Raw genomic sequence first — 19,507 nt, 5'->3', positions numbered from 1 at the left:
CGTCGAAACTATTCGAAGACTCTCTTCTTATCGTTCGTTATTCATGACGTACGTAGATTAATCGAAAACGTTTCTTATATAGACGTGATCTCAGTCGTATAGTTCACAAGCCATTTTGTGCGTTGTTCAAGCAGCTGTGCAAAAATATTACTTATCATTTTTCTGTGAAATGTCAAAGCGCGATCGTCTATAACTATGCAAGGATGTGCGCCAAATGCGTATATGTGAATACGAAGTCATAAAATTGTTATGCCATAACATCAAAGGATTCGCGAAAATTGAGGATATTTCGCGAAACAAAGAACTCTTCGATAGCTTTTATTAACCTTGGCCTGGACGTCATAATAGTGAGTATTGTTTCAGAAGAAGTTAAAAATAGTTCAGTTTAGTGAAAAGCCCGTGATGCGATGGTGAAATACTTTGATATATCGTCATACTGTTACCCATCTATGTATCGAACAATTCGTAAATGCCTATGTCGATATAGTTTGACATCTCTTCTTAATATCTGAGTTAAACATTCTATTTCTCTTTTAACGTAACGTAAAATTTGCATTTTTCTTTTTATCTTATTTTTATTAAATAACGTGTTAATATCACGTTGTGTATATTAAATCGATCATATAATGGCCTGATTTATAAACAACTTTCCATCTAAGAACAAATAAGAAGTAAGTGTTACAAGAAATATAAAAAATCGATGCTCTCGAGATAACTTTCCTTTTGCCAGCTGATTATTATGATTTCATATATATAGAGCTGTTGTAAGAAATTGTGAGTATCATATTGTAGTAATTGATTGAATGATTATCTGTATATATATATATGTGTGTATGTGTGTATGTATGCGTGTGTAGGTGTACACACACACGCACACGCGCGCACACACACACACACACACACACACACACAATTCATATATAGATATGAGTTTATTTCTTTATTTTTTATTTATTTATTTATTTTTTTTTTCAATGATAATGTTTAAGAATATACGTTGCTAATGATAAAGAATAGATATTTCTTTCATAAATAATCTTTCTCGCCATTGTGATTAGTCATAACATTGATCTCAATGATATATAAGACAAACATATTTTCTTCATTATTGTAAGATATATGTTTTATGATAGACTATTATTTTTTTTAATTGGTAAGTTTTAATATACACGATCTTACGAGGTTATATTTCTTTTTTATACTTATGATTATGACAAAGAATTTGTATTTAAAGTGAGTATGTGGAAGCTATATGTTGGCTATATTATGTAATTGCTAAACCTGCCAAGATTATATTTGGCTAAATAAAATAATAAATGTTTGATGTTTCAGTATTCTTCCTCTTGGTAGCATAAAGTATGCAAGATGAGCGGGGATAATATTCAAAGTCATTCTGACCAGAATATCGAAGAGATAGAGTTGTCTGCATTGCCGGTCTTTCCTAATGTGAGTAAACCATGCGTAAAAGTATGGATGGATAAAATGAGCAAAGGAGTGCTTTCACTCACTCACTTTAAAGAACATTGGAGAATTTGGGTTCCAAAGATATATAGTCCTGAACCAAATGGCAATTGTTTGGATTGGAGTTTTGACGAAGAAAAAGCACAAAAAATACTTTACAATACTTTGGAAGAATTTATTTGTAACGATGATCCACAAGTTGTTTTAAAACAACTTAGTCAAATGGATAATCCTCCGTCCATATGTGGTAAAGTATTTAAAATGGGTGAACCAACATACAGTTGCAGAGAATGTGGTATGGATTCTACGTGTGTTTTATGTGTTGACTGTTTCAAACAGTCCGCTCACCGTAATCATAAATATAAAATGGGAACTTCAAGTGGTGGAGGTTGCTGTGATTGTGGTGATACAGAAGCTTGGAAGAATGAACCATTTTGCAAAATACATGTAGTGGGAACTCAATCGAAAGAAGCTTGTGGAAATAAACTACCTGGTGATATCGCAGAAAGAGCAGTAGCCACTTTCGAGGCAGTATTGAAGTATTGCTACGAATTGTTGTCGTTGGAGCATACACCAGGATTACCTTCCGATTTATGCGTAAAGGAAACGGACGAAGATCCTTTATCTTTATTAGCCACTACAGATACTTATTGCACGGTTCTTTTCAATGATGAGACACATACCTTTGAGCAAGTAATAAATACCTTAACACGTATTTTAAAGTGTTCTCAAAGAGATGCCGTTGAATATGTAACGAATGTCGATAGAGAGGGTAGATCGGTTGTAAAGTGCTCAGGATTTCAACATTGCAACGAATTGAAATCTGAAATTGAAAGATTTACATCAAGACATAGCAATCGAGCTTTAAAGGTTCTTGTTGTTCATGCTCATGTAATTGCTCATCAAACCTTTGCAATGAAATTGTTAAATTGGTTACAACAATTCATAAGTTTATGCGAAGGCTTTAGAATACTGTTTAGCAATGTTGCGCTTAATACAAAATTACCAGAGATATCGATCGTCGAAGGTATACTAATGAGAGATTCACAGTTATGGAAGTCTGCTAGAACAGCTTGGCACAGATTGTTTATATCTGGAATGCTTATGGAATATGAAAGTAAAAAAGCTTTGGCTATTGTATTTACTTATAACTATGGTTCTGTCATGAAAGATTTCATAAGAGATGATCATGATCATTCGTTTTCAATCGTTTCATTGTCGGTACAATTATTTACAGTTCCCACTTTAGCTCATCACCTTATAGCGCATCAAGATGTATTATTTATTTTGTTGAACACATTTATTTCTGAGAGTTCGCGTAGGTGCAATGCCGCGGGTAAATTAGAATTTGAAAGGAACACTCCCAATACATATTTTAAAAGAGCTCAATATATACTTTACGATTTAAGATATTTACTCAGTGCGAAACCAGATATTTGGACGGATGAATTAAGACGAGGATTTTTGCAAGGAATTTCATTATTATTAAAATTATTCTGCAGCATGCAATGTATGGATGCGGTATTAAGACAAGTTGGACAACATATGGAATATGAACCTGAATGGGAATCTGCATTTAATTTGCATATTAAACTTTCACCAGTTATTAGTTTAGCTCTTGAATGGTGTGGTTCTGATAGAATTGTTTTAATTAAAGCTTTCAGATTAGTCTTAAGAAAACTCTATGAGCAACCAGGAATTGAATCTGGTCTAGGTCAAGTCAGAGAGCTAGCAGATCATAGCGCGACGTGCTTACAATACGACGTTTCTTCTGAACCAGTGTCTATACATCTTCCATTGTCAAGATTTTTAGCAGGACTGTTCCTTTATCTCGAGAAACATGATTTACATTTTCAATGCCCTGAGTTCATAAATCAAACAAAAATAACACCTGAGCAGATCATCGAGCCTGTATTAACGGCTCAAGCTATGATATCGCAAGTTCATGCTGGAATGTGGAGAAGAAACGGATATTCATTGTTGAATCAGTTGTATTTCTATCACAACGTGAAGTGTCGTAGCGAGATGTTAGATAGAGATATTATTTTACTCCAAGCCGGAGCCTCTCTTATCGAGAGTAATGAATTTCTTATACATATTTTGAACAAATGCAATCTTCTTAATTGGGCGAATCCAAATTTCGAAGTAAATGCATTAAAAAATCCAGAAGAAGATAGTATCAGACAAACGATCAATCTGGTAGAGGAATTTCTTGGTTTGCTTATAACAATTATAGGAGAGAGACACGTTCCTGGTGTCGGACAAGTTACTGCGGACGATCGTTTGAAGAAAGAAATAATACAGCAGTTATGCATAAAGCCTCTTTCTCATTCGGAATTAAATAAAACTTTACCCGATGATGTCCATCTCGAAACGGGCATGGAAAGAGTTATTCACGATGTGGCCGATTTTAAGAAACCGCCGAATACGTCTGCGGGTAAAGGTGTTTACGAACTGAAACCTCATTTGTATTCGGAATATAACGTGTTCTTTTATCATTACACAAAGGAAGAATTAAGTAGATCCGAGGAAGCTCAGAGAAAACGAAGAAAAGCACTTGGAGAATTAGAATGTTGTCCACCACCGAAACTCCCGAAACTGACAGAAGTGTTCAGTTTGGTTGCGAATCTTTTGCAGTGTGACGTTATGCTCCATATTATGCAAACTGTATTAGAACGTGCCCTCACGTTTGTAGCTAGAAGTTTTTCAGAACCACAAGTGCATAAAGTACTTCATCTTATAGGATATGCACTTCAAGAACAAGAATCGGGTTATTATCCTTTCCTTGTATTCACAGAAAGAGCTGCAAAATGGAAAATTTATAAATTACTGGAGGACTTGCAAAGTAGTCCTCGTATAGAAGCACATAAGGATTTACTTACTTGGGTCCTTACTAAGTACAGAGAAGTTGCTGGTTCTACCGCGGTAGAAAGTACCACTACTGCTGCTTCTACCACTACTGTAGCTACCACGGAAAACGTTAGCGACGCGGAATCTAATAAAAATGGTAAAGAATGGAGAACGAAGATGGCAGCTTTAAAACGTGCTAAGATTATGACGCAAATGGCAGCCATGCAGAAGCTTTTCATGAAAAAGAATGCAAAGTTGTTCGAGACAGCAACATTAGACGCGAGTAAGAGCAGCGAACGAGGATCAGCTATGGATTTGACGGAATGTTCGGAGAGTTCATCGCCAGTTGCTGCCGGTAATAATCAAGCGAGTAATTTACCAGAAGAAAAAACATACACATGCATTTTATGTCAAGAAGATCAAACTGTAACGGCGACCGGTCCAGCAATGGTACTCGCTGCTTTTGTTCAACAATCTACCGTGCTATGTCAATACAGAGGAAATACAGAGGAACCTGATCCGCTATATCTGTCGGCTAAATTAGGTGCATCGCCGCATACCAGCACGTGCGGTCATGTAATGCACGCACATTGTTGGCAAGAATACTTTGATAATGTACTTGCTAAAGAAAATAGACGTCCATACCGATTACGACAACCAGCAAGTTTTGACGTAGAGAAACACGAGTATCTTTGTCCTCTTTGCGAATGTTTGAGTAATACCGTTTTGCCGCTTTTACCACCTTTAGGCGTGCTGCAATCCCGTCCTCAAAATCAGCCGAATTTGACTTTCGAGATGTGGTTAGAGGCAATGAGGTTAACGTTAGATTGTAAATCGAATACAAGGTATCTAAAAACACAGTCTCTTAAAGATGTTCACGATCCTGTTTGTCGGTATTGTACAAGCGCAAAAGCTCAGGATGCTCACATCATTGGAAGTGATAATTCCGTAGAGCACGAGACATTCGCGTGTCCTATTAAAACGCTTCATCAAGAATTTGGTACTGTTGGTGCTATCTTTGAGTCTACTTACTCGCAATCTGGTCCATGTCTCTTAGATAATCTTGTAACAATGATACATCTATTTGCACAGGCGACATATACGAAAGGGTCTGGTGCTGAGCCATACGAAGCAGACTCCAGAGTACCCTTGTTGGCCTGGAAATCAACAGCGTACACCGTTCATGCTATCGAATTTCTTATACGCGACATGGACAAACCTTTGTTAGGTGCTTTATCTTCCAGACAAAGAGACTGCTTGGAAGGTCTCGCCAGAATCTCGGCCATTTTAGGAGCTACATGTCTAAACGGAGGTTGTGGAAGCCCAACGTGGCCGGAGAAAAATATTACCGGCAATCACGCATTTGCCCTTCTAACGATATTATTGGAAAATCCACCGGAGGGTCCATCCATCTTAGAGTGGGATCCGTTTGGTGTTTTGATCCCACTGATTAATTCTCTTCCAACTCTTTTCAATACAAAACCAGATACTCCACCTCCGATAATAACAGGAGGCATATTCGAATCGCACGCGTTGATGCTCGTGTTCTTATCCCTGATAGTAAAAATTATACTGACAACTGATTTTAACGAGAGCATGGATATAGACAGCCAAGAAACGGAAGAGTGTACAAGTTGTACCGTGATTTTACCGTTGGTTCAAGCCCTTGGAGTGAACATCGTTAATGAAACTGCCAGTGAATTATGGAGACGCATCAAAGAAGCTTGCTTACCATTTCTAAGATGTTACGCACTGTATTATCACTTTGTCTCAGATGTTCCAGCACCGGAGGAATTAACTAAACTAGGCGGTGATACGTATGAGAATATATGCGCGTACCTTGGATTGCCGATAACATGCAACGAGTTGTTAGCTCCCAAATTGAATACTATCATGCAGTTAATAGACATATGGAAAAGTCATCCCACTGTCCAAGCTCATCTTGCCGGGATAAGTCTAGTCGTGATCATAAAAGAACCATTAAGAGTTAATAAACTGGTAGAACTTCCGGAGGATTACAGCGAATTGATAAATACAATATCATTATTTACTTGCCCTAACAGTGATCGGGAGGACTCGAGGAACCCTACCATGTGCCTCGTTTGCGGAGAAATGTTATGCTCCCAAAGCTATTGCTGTCAAACAGAATTAAATAAAACGATGGTCGGAGCATGTACTTATCATGCGACCAAATGTGGCACTGGAGTCGGAATGTTCCTACGAGTACGCGAATGCGAGATACTCTTCCTGAGAAGTCCAAATCGAGGATCATTCGTTTGTCCACCTTATCTCGATGAGTATGGAGAAACGGATCAAGGTTTAAGAAGAGGTAACCCACTTCGGTTATGCAAAGAAAAGTATAAAGAGTTAAATCAGATGTGGCTCGGACATGGATTACACGAGTCTGTAGCAAGATGCATTGAATCTTCGAATAACGTTATGACGATGCAATGGCAGCATCTATAACCGTTCTAAGCTTTCTCGTGGAATTTAGCTTGGAACGTTTAACTGAAAACACACTAAATTTACATTTTAGCCATAAGTGAATGTAGCAGTTAGTGTTATCTTTGTTGATCATGTGCTCGATTCACTGCATGACACTGATAAAAATTATTTATTCTAAGAACATCATATAGATAATTTTGTATATTTAAGACAATTGGATGTTATCTCCCTATTGCGGCAGCGTTTCAACTTATTTCAGAGTTTACGGAATTTCTATTATTATGTAAATTAAAATACAACATTCTTCATAATAATTAACAAAATGTTGTATCGATTTTGTTGCTTGTAGAAATTAGTTTTGCTTGTATCATTATACGATCTATCATTATCATCTTCATTATAAAGTTCTAATAATCTAAGAAAACATTGTGAAATATGTAAACCAATTTCTCATAGGTAATGATCATTTCAAAGGATAATTGTACGAAATTAATTTCACGGTTTTCTTGTATAAATGCTACTGTTAATTGTGTTTACAGATAACTCGTAATACGGACTGTTACGATTTTTAGATCTTATGTTGGTTTCAGTACTGAAAAATGGATTATTACATTACAATAGATGGCTAGAAAAATAAAGATCGTTAATATTACAAGAATTCAAATACTTGGTAGAGAGTGAAATAAATAATGTGGCATAATCCCCGTCTTTTCATTGTTAGTCTTGGTAACGGAAGGAAACGGTGAACTAGGTATTAGAAACTAATCTATCTTCTTATACCTTAACCAATGTTATTATTATGCTACGATATTCGTTATTTATTTTAACATTATACTTTTATCATTATATTATATATAGCTTGCACAGTGGAGTTGGATAATATGCGTATACATATGTGTACCAAATGTAACGATACAACAATCATGTAAATATTTGCCGTGTTATCGGTCGATTCGATTGAAAAATGTAGTTCTTGAATATATATATATATATATATATATATATATATATATATATATGCATACACTTACACATATATATATGTATATATATTAACGTAGTTGATTAGATGCTTGTCGCGGAGAGAAAAAAAAGAAAAGAAAATGTTGATCTTTATTTCGTAAATCATCCTTTTAAATACATTTTGTGGTGTTATAATTTATTTGTAGAATACAGGATAATATATTGATTTACATCTTGTTACCAATGCTTATGTCTTTCAACTCTTATTATATATACAAATACATACATACATACATACATACATACGTACATGCATACACATATATATGTACATACATCCATATATATATATGTATCTATGTATGTATATATATAAACGGATACTCTTTTAATGTCGAGTAAAAGTTTGATATAAAGAATATGTATATTTCTTTAGTAGTCTCATTCTTACACAAAGTATACATAGAGATACGACCGATGAAGTCTCCTGATTATTTCCTCTTCCTTCTAACGTTGTCGAATTATTACAGTCGAAAAGAAATAATTGAAAGAAAAATTCCTTTAATTTATTTTCTTATATCCATAGATTAATACCAACAATGATATTCTCTTTGTATCGAAGAAACGAACATATTTATCAAGTATATACGAATAATTTGATCGTACCGACGAGGATTCACAGAAGGATTTACAGGTTACAGACCAATCTCTCCAGAGGCACCAAAGAGATTTCGCTGGAGCGTTCCCTAGGTGAGTGAGCGAGCGACCGTTTCCATTGCATCTCCTCTTTCGCTTCGACCGTAGGTATCGTTGCTACTTCCGAATGAAAATTAATTCCCTTTGAACTCGAGGGGTTCTCGCTTGGAAATATCGCAAGCAGCAGGGTAGTATCGCGTGTGGCCGGTGTATCGAGAGGTCAAGAACCGTGGGGGTTGATAGAGGAAGTCGATGAAGTTTGGTGACCACGTATTTAAAGGACACGTTAGCGAATCGGTTAGTATCGTTAGTTTGTGAATCAAATAGAATCAACGGGTAGCTTCTATCTTCCTTCTAACGCCTAGGGCAAGTTTCAATAGGAAGAGAGAGAGAGAGAAGATGGTTTACAGGGTTTTGCAAATGGATAAATATACATGTCCGTAGTTTAGCGAGCGGCAGCACGCGAGGACTTTAGCGTAGGATGGTTGAAGGAGTGAGTAGGATGATAAGAGAGAGAGAGAGAGAGAAATACGGAGGGGTAGTTGGTACTGGACCGACGTTATCCAGCAGCCTGGGGAACGTCGGAATCCCCGACGCGGGCAAACAATCGGCTAATGATATGTAAATATGGCGGAGCTAATCAAGCGGCTGTGCCAACAGGCTACAGGAAGAGATGGCTTCCACCGCTACCGCCACCGCCACCACCACCACTACTGCTGCTGCTGCTGCTGCTGCTACTACTGCTACTGCTACTGCTACTGCTGCAACGCACCGAATGTCCGATCTCCCAATGCATTTATGCCACCCTCCACACACGCACGCCGGCGCAGCAACCCGTTCGCGTACATATTTAACGGTTGCACGTTAATTGCGCCCTGTTTACCCGTTCCACCTCCACCGCCATCGTCATTCACCACCACCACTACCACTACTATCACTACTACTAGCACTATCTCTCTCGTACTCCCATCTATGCCTTACTCCTCCTTCTCCTCGTCGTCGCACCTTTCACACCGTTACTTTTCTCCATCTCTAATGCGAGCTGGCGTTTGATTTTAATTACTTTACTTCGAAGGCTCGGTACGCATCGTCTCGTAGTAACAACTATCAGACTACTCCTGAGATTTCCCGTCACCTTTCTAAAGTAGCTTCCCTGAAAGCATTCTAAACGAGATTATCGGTCACGTCGTACGTTTACGTCTTCGATATTTAAGAATCGAAATCATTCGACAAAAATTCTGCTTTCTCTCGACACGAGTTTATCCATAGTCATTCGATCTTCCACGATTACATGGATCTTAATCGAAACGTACGATCTTGCCTCTACGTCGGTGATATCTTCGGTGAACGAGTTTCTTTCGAGACATAGAGTAGAGCTTTCGCGAAGCGAGAAAGAACAGACGCCACGGGTGTTAAGACGTCTGACAGTTGTATAAGGATAAAGCTTCGCGAGCTGAGTGCTTTTATTTGTCGCACGGCGACTCGCAAGCCCGTCAGTGCTCCTCCCACCATTTCTAACTCTCTTGGATCCCTTTCTCCTTTCCTCTTTCCTTCGCTTCCCCACTTCACGCCTTATGCCATTCGTCTGCGTGCCATTATTTCAAATCGATTCGCTTTTGTTTGTTGACTCCATTAGAAGACTCTCCTCTTTCGCTTTCCCCCACCTTCGAACTTGTCCCCCACTATTTCCGGTTGCTCCATTCACGAGCGCTTGCGCACGGTCATTCTTCTCTGCATCGTGTTTCCGCAAGATCCGTGTTTAGAAGCTCTTGATTCCTTTTCGATACATACATTCATTTCACCCTTTCTCCTTCTTTCGATGAATTATATCCTGACATCTATTTTTTCGATATACGTTTATCAGAACTTTGACGAATGTCATCCGTTCTTAATTCATTTCCTTTTCTCTTCTCTTAGAAACTACTTAACACGGGACTGTACAGATCTCTACCGGAAAACGACAATTTGTTTGAGGATTCGATTCGAAAGCGATGTCTCTCCTTCTTCCTCGCACAACGGAAGCGTCGTGGGCCGAACGTAAATTTACCGGGCAAACCAGCATAAACAAATTACCGTTTACGCGCAAATATTGGCGTCGTGCCCGACCCCGGCCGCACTCTCTCTCTCTCTCTTTCCCTTTCTCTCTCTCTCTCTCTCTCTCTCTCTCTCTCTCTCTCTCTCTCTCTCTCACATCTCACTCACTCACTCTTCGACCACTGAAATAGTAGTATTATATTTGCGGCCGGAAATGATGCGCGGTCTATGTATTTCCTCGACGGTACATCCCACCGAAAGATCATCATCGAAATTTTATACTCCGTTAATCTTCTGTCTTCTCATTTTGTTTCCATCAAATATGAAAGACAGCTGGATGATTAACACGTTGTTTGTCATCCCATCCTACCAATTTCGTTTAGAAAGTTTATTGATTCTTACAAGATCGTAATTTGTTTCTGCGATTAATTTCTTTTGTAAATCATGAAAAAATCTTAAACTAACATATAAATCAATACGAAATTTGTTCGATGGTTGGACACCGTTTAAAGGCAATCATTAGAATTGATTGGCTCGACGCATATGCGAATTTTGATCGAAGGCGGCTAGTCCTATATGAAAACATGATGCGAACGGCCGAAATGAAAATTCCAGCCGTAGGTGCACGTGCAAATACCTAAGGGTCGCGAGTCCGTAGATACGCATTTCCTCGTGCACCTGCTCTGCGTAATGCATGCTAAACATGCCAGGTAATTAACGCGCGTATTACACCTACTTGTATGTTACCCTCCGCGTTTCGAGCACTAATTGCAGTCATCTGCGATACCGTTGATCGATCCAAGTTTCAGGCTCGTGCCTATACTCAACTCTCTCTCTCTCTCTCTCTGTCCTTCCCTCTCTCTGTCTCTCTCTTCGATCGAAAGCCAATCAAAAGCCCGAATATCGTGCTTGATTATTTATGATGTCTAGACTTATCACGAAGGATCGGTGAATGACCGTAGTACATGATTATTCGTGGGTATTTCGAACGAGATCTATTGAGTACGAGTTAACAATTGATATGTCGATTATCTATGTTATTTTTTTAGTTCGATTTATATACATGTATGGTATATAATACAGTAATGTAGAGGATGAGAGAAAGAGAGAGAGAGAGAGAGAGAGAGAGAGAGAGAGAGAGAGAGAAAACGAGACATGTGGGATCATCTTTGCTTGCTCACGATTCGACGTTGAAGGTTCCATTAAATTGGCCTAATCGTCGGTGACCCACGAGAGAGCCCGCATCGGTCTTCTTGATCCTAAATAACACGTTCATAGACAAGTATGGGGGCCAAAGAAATTCTAATCAAAGGTATACAGGCTCGTCGTGGACGTGTGTGGTAAGACTCGGTTATACGGGTATCTCTCGTTGCTCGTTACTTTGTACAGTTTCTTTCGCGCGGTCACTTTGATATTCTCCTTCCTCTTTTAATCTACATTGTTAGAGATTCAACGATTAATTTATTAGGGTATAATTTCTTTTTATTGAATATCGGAAAGGATGAGAAAGAGAGGATTAAATCGTGCACAAATTCTTCAAAGTAAAGCGACGAAATAAAGGTAGGCACCGTCGTCAACGCATCCCTTGCGGTCCTTTAACGATAATACATTACTTTGGAGTTTTCCCAAAGGTTGCGATTCTGGTTACGTTTGGTTGTCACTTGCAAATAGAAGGAAAGAAAGAAAAAAAGGGGAAAAAAGAAAGAAAAAAATCTTGAATCCTCTGTGATTTTTGTTTCGAGGAGATCGATTAGTATAAAAAAGAAGAAGAAAAAAACTAAGACGAGAGATTCCTTTCGCGAAAGTCCGACATCACATGTCCTTTCGGATTCAACCGTTATCTTAGCAAATCCTGAAGGCATTCTCGTTTCTACATTAGACGTAAGCTTTTCGCTCTCACACACTCGGCATCGTCCAACGACGAACGGCTAGTTAAGGAACACGGGAAAGCACTTCTGGATTGCTCTCCTCGACGTGCGTCCCTTGCGACACTTTGAAATTAGGATAGTGGGTTGACTCAGGACTCCTAGAGCGTCATCAGGACGCGACCATGCCTACCGGTGCGTGAGTTAAACTTGATAAATCGAAGTTCCTGACGTACCTAAGTAGACCCTTGGATTCGTCTCTTTCCAGGTTTTTTCTTTTGTTTTCTTTTTTTTGCCTTTCTTTCTTCATCTTCAAGGTGATATCGATCGATTTTTGAAAGTCCTATTCTCGGTAGTCAAGTAAACATCGTATTTGTTTTCAGTTTTCATTTAATTGTACGTAGAAAATTGTTGGATAGTCCGAGATAAATCGTGGCGCGGAGCAGACGTCAAGAACTCTTTCTTTCTTTCTCTCTCTCTCTCTCTCTCTCTCTCTCTCTCTCTCTCTCTCTCTTCGCTTCATCTTTTTTTATCCACTTTAATATTTTTTCACCCCATTCCTCCTTCTTTTGCATAAACCCAAAGTCAAGAGCGATGCATCATAATCAGGCGGTCAACTTACTTAGTCCGGAGTACTGCGCGCTTAAGTTAATTAACTAATTACTAATTTTAATCGGATGACGTATACGCATCTCGGGGGATACAAGCAAACCCTCTTAGCAGGGGGTGGCATACTCCTCCCCTCTTGGATACGTCGTCGTTCAGAGGGGGCCGGGGGGAAGGAGGGTGCTTGGAAAGGGCCACGGAAAGAGGAGGATAAAGGAGGTGGCGAGGGTGGGAGGGGAAGGGGTTTGACCAAGGCCCCCGTGTTCCACGGTGGAAAACTCTCGACTTAATTGCGTTTAATTAAATCGACTAAAAACTCTCTGGTTACTTTTTCGTTCGAACGTCGACGCTGATTTCGGTCAGCGAGTTCCGTCTTTTAAAAAGAAGATAGGATGGGGATGGTAGGAGGGCTTTTACGATGACTCGCGTTTCTCCGATTACTTCACGTACATATATATATATATATATATACATGTATATATATATATATATATATATATATATATATATATATATCTACCATTCGCTCGCGTAATTCATTTTACACTAGATACGCTTCCGGTGGATCTCGTGTCCAATCGATTACAGTTAGCGAACGCTTCGCTCGTCGAAGTCGAGCGTTTTTTAATTTGTACAAAGTGCTTATAATGAGATTGGATGTAAAGTATCGATTGCTATTGGGCCAAGAGAGATACAGCCATTCACTCTCTTCGATATACAGAGAACTCTATGTAGGTATTACGTATATTTAACGACGATTCTAGCACGTCGTTAGCCCGACACGAAAATACTTTTTTTATTTTCTTTTTTTCCCCATCGGTCGCCATCGTATTTAATACGTCCCGATTTCATTATTTTTCTCATCGCGACTCCTGAACCCTGAAGGTCCTCATTTCCTGCTCGTCACTCGTTATCGCCGTTTCGTTCATTTACGAGACTATTGCAAATAGGTCGATGAACCGACCACACCGGTAATTAATAACCGTAGCGCATTTCGTAATATCTTTATCGTGGTTGGCGGAGAGGGAGAGAGAGAGAGAGAGAGAAAGAGAAACAAAAAGAAAGGAAAAGAAAAAAAGGGATATCGTCGGACGACGAAATTGTACGATAACGAGTCCGTTCGCTTCTTCTTCTTCTTCTTCTGCTTCTTCTTTTTATTCTTTCGATTTGTTTTTGTTTGTCCTTTTTTGTGTATGTTTTTTTAACGCTCCCTTAATTAGAATTTATTTTTCAACGGGAAGACGTCATCGAGGATGACCGAGGATGCCAGAGACGCACGCGACGTGTGGCGCGAGATCGTCAACAACGAGAGAGAGATAGATAGATAGATAGATAGATAGATAGAGAGAGAGAGAGAGAGAGAGAGAGAGAGAGAGAGAGAGAGAGAGAGAGAGAGAGAGAGAGAGAGAGAGAGTCTACTCTCTCATTGAAACGACTTTGGGCATCAAAGCTTTGTCATCAACAATAATATCTCTATATCCATTTGTCTTGCAAAATTCGAGCGCCGTAGGGACACAATGCAGCTCCGGACTATCGAAGTATAAAACGTAAAAGGGGGAGAGATCCATTCTCTTACTTTCCATAGAAGAGAACGCGGCACGTTTGTGTCAGTTAATGAGGTAGTAATTAATTAACCGAACTAGAGCGAGAAGATCGGGAGGAAGGGAAGTGGAGGCTCTGTAATTAGGGGATCTATAATTGCGTGGAGTCAGCTAGTGCGGTCGAGTCGAGTGGCAGCCTGCAACGTCGCGACGCAAAAGCGAAGCGTCGCGTTTCGTGGCGTCGACTCCATGTCGTAAAAATCAAACTACCCAAATCGATATCAACGTCGAAACGCTACACGCTTTGAGACGAGATTTCATTGGTTTGCGTTTCGTTCGTATCTAGAGTAGAAAGTAGGATAACTCTGTCAAGATATATATATATTTTTTTTAATCAGCAATTTTCCAAAGAGATCGATCGCGACAATCGAATTTAGATCACCTTATCAACGATATTTTCTCGGTATTTCTTCGTTAATGTTGAAAAGTTCAAAGATATCGTAGGCCGGCGACGAAAGCGGCAATAGTAACAGCCGTAGCAACACCAGCAGATGAATTTATATCGCAATCCGCACGTGTTATCAGAGTGCAAACACAACAACGACATTTCCTATCCGCGTTCTTGTCCCTTCTTGTCAGTCTGGATAAGCATGAACTAATCAAGCTCATTACCAACAGGAAACGTCGAATGCGTTCATCGTTATAATAACTAACGATCGTAGCTGTTTAATTAACGACTGGCAGTCTCTCCTTTATTATTTTTCATCTATGATGTTTAAGGTATCGTAAATGCGCGTTACGTTGGTAACGTGTAATAAGATATCAACATATAAGAGTAAAAGGATACGGCTATTTCGATTGCTATGTTCTTGCATAGATAGTTGGAATACAAACATTCGTGCTTTACGATTCGCAACGCACGAGTCGTCGTCGTCGTCGTCGTCGTCGTCGTTGTCGTCGTCGTCGGCGTATCTTTTCCATTAGAAACATAGTCGTCCTCGCGGGACCTTTTCCTACTGTTCCAGATTGTGTCGTAAACGAATAATAAGATTTCAACGTGATATAATATTAAAACGAGCCCTTTCCAAGACTGACTATGAGCCGGTTGAATTTTCGCAGTTTACTATATACGTGAATTCTTCGTGAATCTGACATATAATTTTATCGTAATAAAACATCGCGCGCGCGTATATGTATATATAATGTATGTGTGTATATATAATGTTGGGAAAAGTATCGTATCTGTCCATTATTTTTTCAACGTAATTCGAAAAGGATTTCATATGGTCGATCGATGATCCTTCTGTTTACCAAGTTAGCGAAACGTAAATACGATTTGTTAGAGAATATCATGCGACTCGTGGGACGAGATCTGCATAATCGACTATTGTCGCTACATATCTAGCATAACTACTGGCTATTTACGCGGTGATGTGAACAACAACGATGTGAGAGAGAGAGAGAGAGAGAGAGAGAGAGAGAGAGAGAGAGAGAGAGAGAGAGAGAGAGAGAGAGGACAAGAGGGAGAGTACGCTCGACTAATCTTGGCTTTCCGGTTCACCATATTTCGAATTAATTAATTTGGCATCAACTTAGCTTCGTAGACAATTCCGGCAGGCCCGTCCATCCTACCGACAAATATTTCGGCTAATTTCGCTCGCTAATACATGTCGTATCGAAACGTTGACGAAAGACCTTGACGTCATGTTATATTCTACTTCGTTAACCTATGGAATAAGATAGATAACCACAAAGAAAAAAGAAAAAGGAAATCAAAACATAGAACAAAAAATCTAACAAACACTACGCATACTACTACGACAGAAATACATGTTTTCTATTTACTACGAGTAAATGGAAGGCTTCCAGGAAGGAACACGAGGCTTCTTGGAACAGTGTGTCCTTGTTGTTAGTTCATAAAGGTAGTTAAAAGTTTTCTCAAATCGTAGCTCCATATGATTCATCTCTAATGATCGCATATCGACGTATGTACGTACGAGCATTGACATACCTGCAGGATGCAGGCATAGAATCTGGTATACAAACGAACGACGTACATTCTCTATATATATCCCTCTCTGTCTCCCTCTCACTCACTCTCTCTCTCTCTCTCTGTCTCTGTCTGTCTGTATATATATATATCTCTTTCTCGTGCTACCGCGTGCACGAACTCAACGGGCACGCAGAACGTAATTGACGTGTCTCGTGAATGCGCTCGTTCTGCCGGATACGATCCGCATTAAGCACGCCCGTCCGTCACTTCGTAACTCACGTGTCGTTCTCTCTCTCTCTCTCTTTCTCTTTCTCTCTCTGTCTCTGTATCTTCTCTCTATTCTCTATCTCCGTCCGTCTGTCCCAGCGGCCATCGTTTGCGCTTGGCCGTTATTATTAAAATCGATAACAACAAAAGGGAGGAAGTACCGAAGGGAAGTACGATGTGTTTTCATCGACGTTCACGTTGTTTTATTTTTATTTTTTATTATTTTTCTTTTTTCTTTTTTACGTACTTCTCGAAAGATCCAAAATGACGAGGAAGGCTATAATTCGATTAGCAATTAAAGCGTAATTTTGTGGATTATCGAACGTTTTCTGCGTCATTGTCGTCGACGTCGATAAACCACAGGAAATATTTATGCGACTCGTGCCAAGCTCGCTCGCTCGCTCGTTCGCTCGCTCGCTCGTGGGTCAATACGTTAGAGTGCGCCGCGGTAAGACTTTCCATGCAAATAAAAGCAATTACATTATCCAGGGAGGTCGAGGCTGGATGGAGTAAGGAGCTGAAAAGAGCAAGATCAACCGAGGCCGAGGCGAGACTATCCAGAAGGAGGCGTCCTTTTCGAAGGAAAGACGAAACAGAGCAAGATGGAAATGGATCGGTGGATTGGTGGAAATAGATAGATGGATAGGTAGGTAGGTAGGTAGGTAGGTAGGTAGGTAGGTAGGTAGGTAGATACATAGGTAGATAGATAGATAGATAGGTAGAGCGAAGAGGATCTGCTTCTCGGGAAAAGCGGTAAGTTAGCCGAGGTAAAAGTATATAAAGACTCGACGGAAGGACCCTGCCCTTGTGCGGCACTTTCTTCAGGTTGGCAATCCTTCACAGTTAACGCCCCTAATCGTATTCATTAAAGTGCTCTCAATGCTTTTACACGGCTTTCAAGCTCCGCTGCCACCCTCCGACGCTCGGTCCCATTCCTGTCTCTCTGGCACGCTGGAGTTCTCGCACCCGTCACCTCCACCTCCTCTAGAACCACCACCATTGCTACCACTACTACCACCATCACCACCACCACCACCACCACCATCACCACTACCTTTTCCTCATCCTCTACTTTCGTTCGCCTTCTTCTCCTACTTCGACCGTTACCCTGCAACTCAGCCTGCCAACGTCGTCGCTGTCATCGTCCAGAACCTTTGCTAAACCCTCCTACTCTCTTTCTCTCCTTCTCCTTTCCTTACCGCTAGATCGCAAGAGCTTTTAAGTTGGCAACAATGCGCGGATTTATAAACCAGACCCGTGGCATTGTTATCGGCGAGTGATTGAGGCCACCATTTCGACAGTGGCCGAACAGCAACCATCGGTTACTGCCCATTGTTGACCCCTTTATCTTGGAAATTCGTGTTCGCCTACCATACACCCCAACCCACCCTTCTTCCACCGTACTCTGCGCCACCGGAGACTTGCTAAATCACTAGGTTTTATTGATGGAGCCGCGCGGCGAAAAGGCGCGTCCAACGCGTTGGTATCACGACTTCTGATAAACCGTATTGCCCCATTGTGGCGCTCCCTTTTCTTTTCATTTCCACCATTTTCTCTTTTTCTTTCTCGCGAAAACGTTTCCTTGAGTAACGTTAAACGTAGCGTTACTTTCTTATTCCGATTTCTCGCTTCGCATAGAGAATCGAAAGTTCTTCGATTAATCGACTTGGAAAATAATGGAAAGATCAATCGGAGTATAGAATAAGTACTTATAATATATGTAGCTCTCTTCGACGTATCTACGTTCGTCAACAACACCAAGAGGACAATGGCGTGTACAATGCGAGTAACCGATCCCCCTTTCTACCCTCGGCTTTACGAAGTCTGACTTTCCCATGATGCGTTCGTAATCAGATCATCTCTTACCCCAGTATTCGGTCCCAAGCGTTAGCGCTGTTACCAAACGCTTACTCTTTGTTGTGCTCTACGTTAAAACGACATGGTGAGGTTTAAGCGTGGGATCCGAATATTTTTGCATTCGTTTCGCTTGCATTACCATTCGTCATTGTCTACGGTTGATCTTTCGCAACCGTGACAATTAACGTCATGTGAAAATCGTTACTTCTACTTTCGTTGCTCGTACTTCGGTATTTTTTTTCTTTCTCTCTCTCTCTGTTTTTTTTTTTTTTTTTTTTTTTGATTAAATAGATTCAATTTTTTTTTTCAGCGAACCATCCATCGAATCTCATGGAAAAGTAAAAGACAAATTTTTCAGTTAATCTCGAACGCAACGTATCTGTCTCTGACAGACAGTGAGAGGAAAAAAGAGAGGGGAAACTCAACGTCACGCAAGGTTAAACATCGGTAATTATTAGATCCTTTCACATAGATATCCGTCACCCCAGCGAAGCTTAGGGGAAGAGCTTGGAGGACGGTCGCAGGCTGACAAAAATGTAGGCTTAGATAAACAATAAATTAGTTTCTATGCAAAAAGAACGCCGCTCGATATAAGCCACACTTTCGGGGGAAGAGGTGGGGTGAATACATTTTCTCTTCGTTCACTTCGTCGGCAATGACTTTGCGGAAGTCGCGTCCTTTTTACGTCGAGACGGACGAGAAACTTTTAGAGAATCGTTCTTCGTTAAACGATTGAATCGCATCAATTCTTCGAGAACGTCGATCGTTCTCTGAAGACGTTATCTTAACGTCATCAAACTATATATATATATACATATATCGTATGCGTACGATTCTCGATCCCTAACGATTTAGATCCGAATCGCCATAAAAAAAATCCCCTTCGTTTCTCCATCGAATAAGCGATATTCCGCTTTTCGTACAAACTA

General features: G+C 40.0%; 1 protein-coding gene across 2 annotated transcripts; it reads left to right on the top strand.

Moving 5' to 3' along the window:
* Window positions 1-77: 77 nt before the first annotated feature.
* Window positions 78-7,456, top strand: LOC122635264 (E3 ubiquitin-protein ligase UBR2). 2 transcript variants are annotated; one of them, XM_043825270.1, is made up of 2 exons: window positions 78-347; window positions 1,333-7,456. In XM_043825270.1, exon 2 carries the CDS (start codon window positions 1,366-1,368, stop codon window positions 6,775-6,777), a length of 5,412 nt encoding a protein of 1,803 aa, XP_043681205.1. In that variant the 5' UTR covers window positions 78-347; window positions 1,333-1,365; the 3' UTR covers window positions 6,778-7,456. The 2 variants fall into 2 exon arrangements, with proteins under 2 accessions (XP_043681205.1, XP_043681206.1); XM_043825271.1 differs by lacking the exon at window positions 78-347 and adding an exon at window positions 365-671.
* The last annotated feature ends 12,051 nt before the right edge of the window (window positions 7,457-19,507 follow it).

Source organism: Vespula pensylvanica, chromosome 17 (assembly GCF_014466175.1).
Source record: "Vespula pensylvanica isolate Volc-1 chromosome 17, ASM1446617v1, whole genome shotgun sequence".
Taxonomy (NCBI): Eukaryota; Metazoa; Arthropoda; class Insecta; order Hymenoptera; family Vespidae; genus Vespula; species Vespula pensylvanica.
This window is presented reverse-complemented; position numbering and strand designations above follow the sequence as displayed.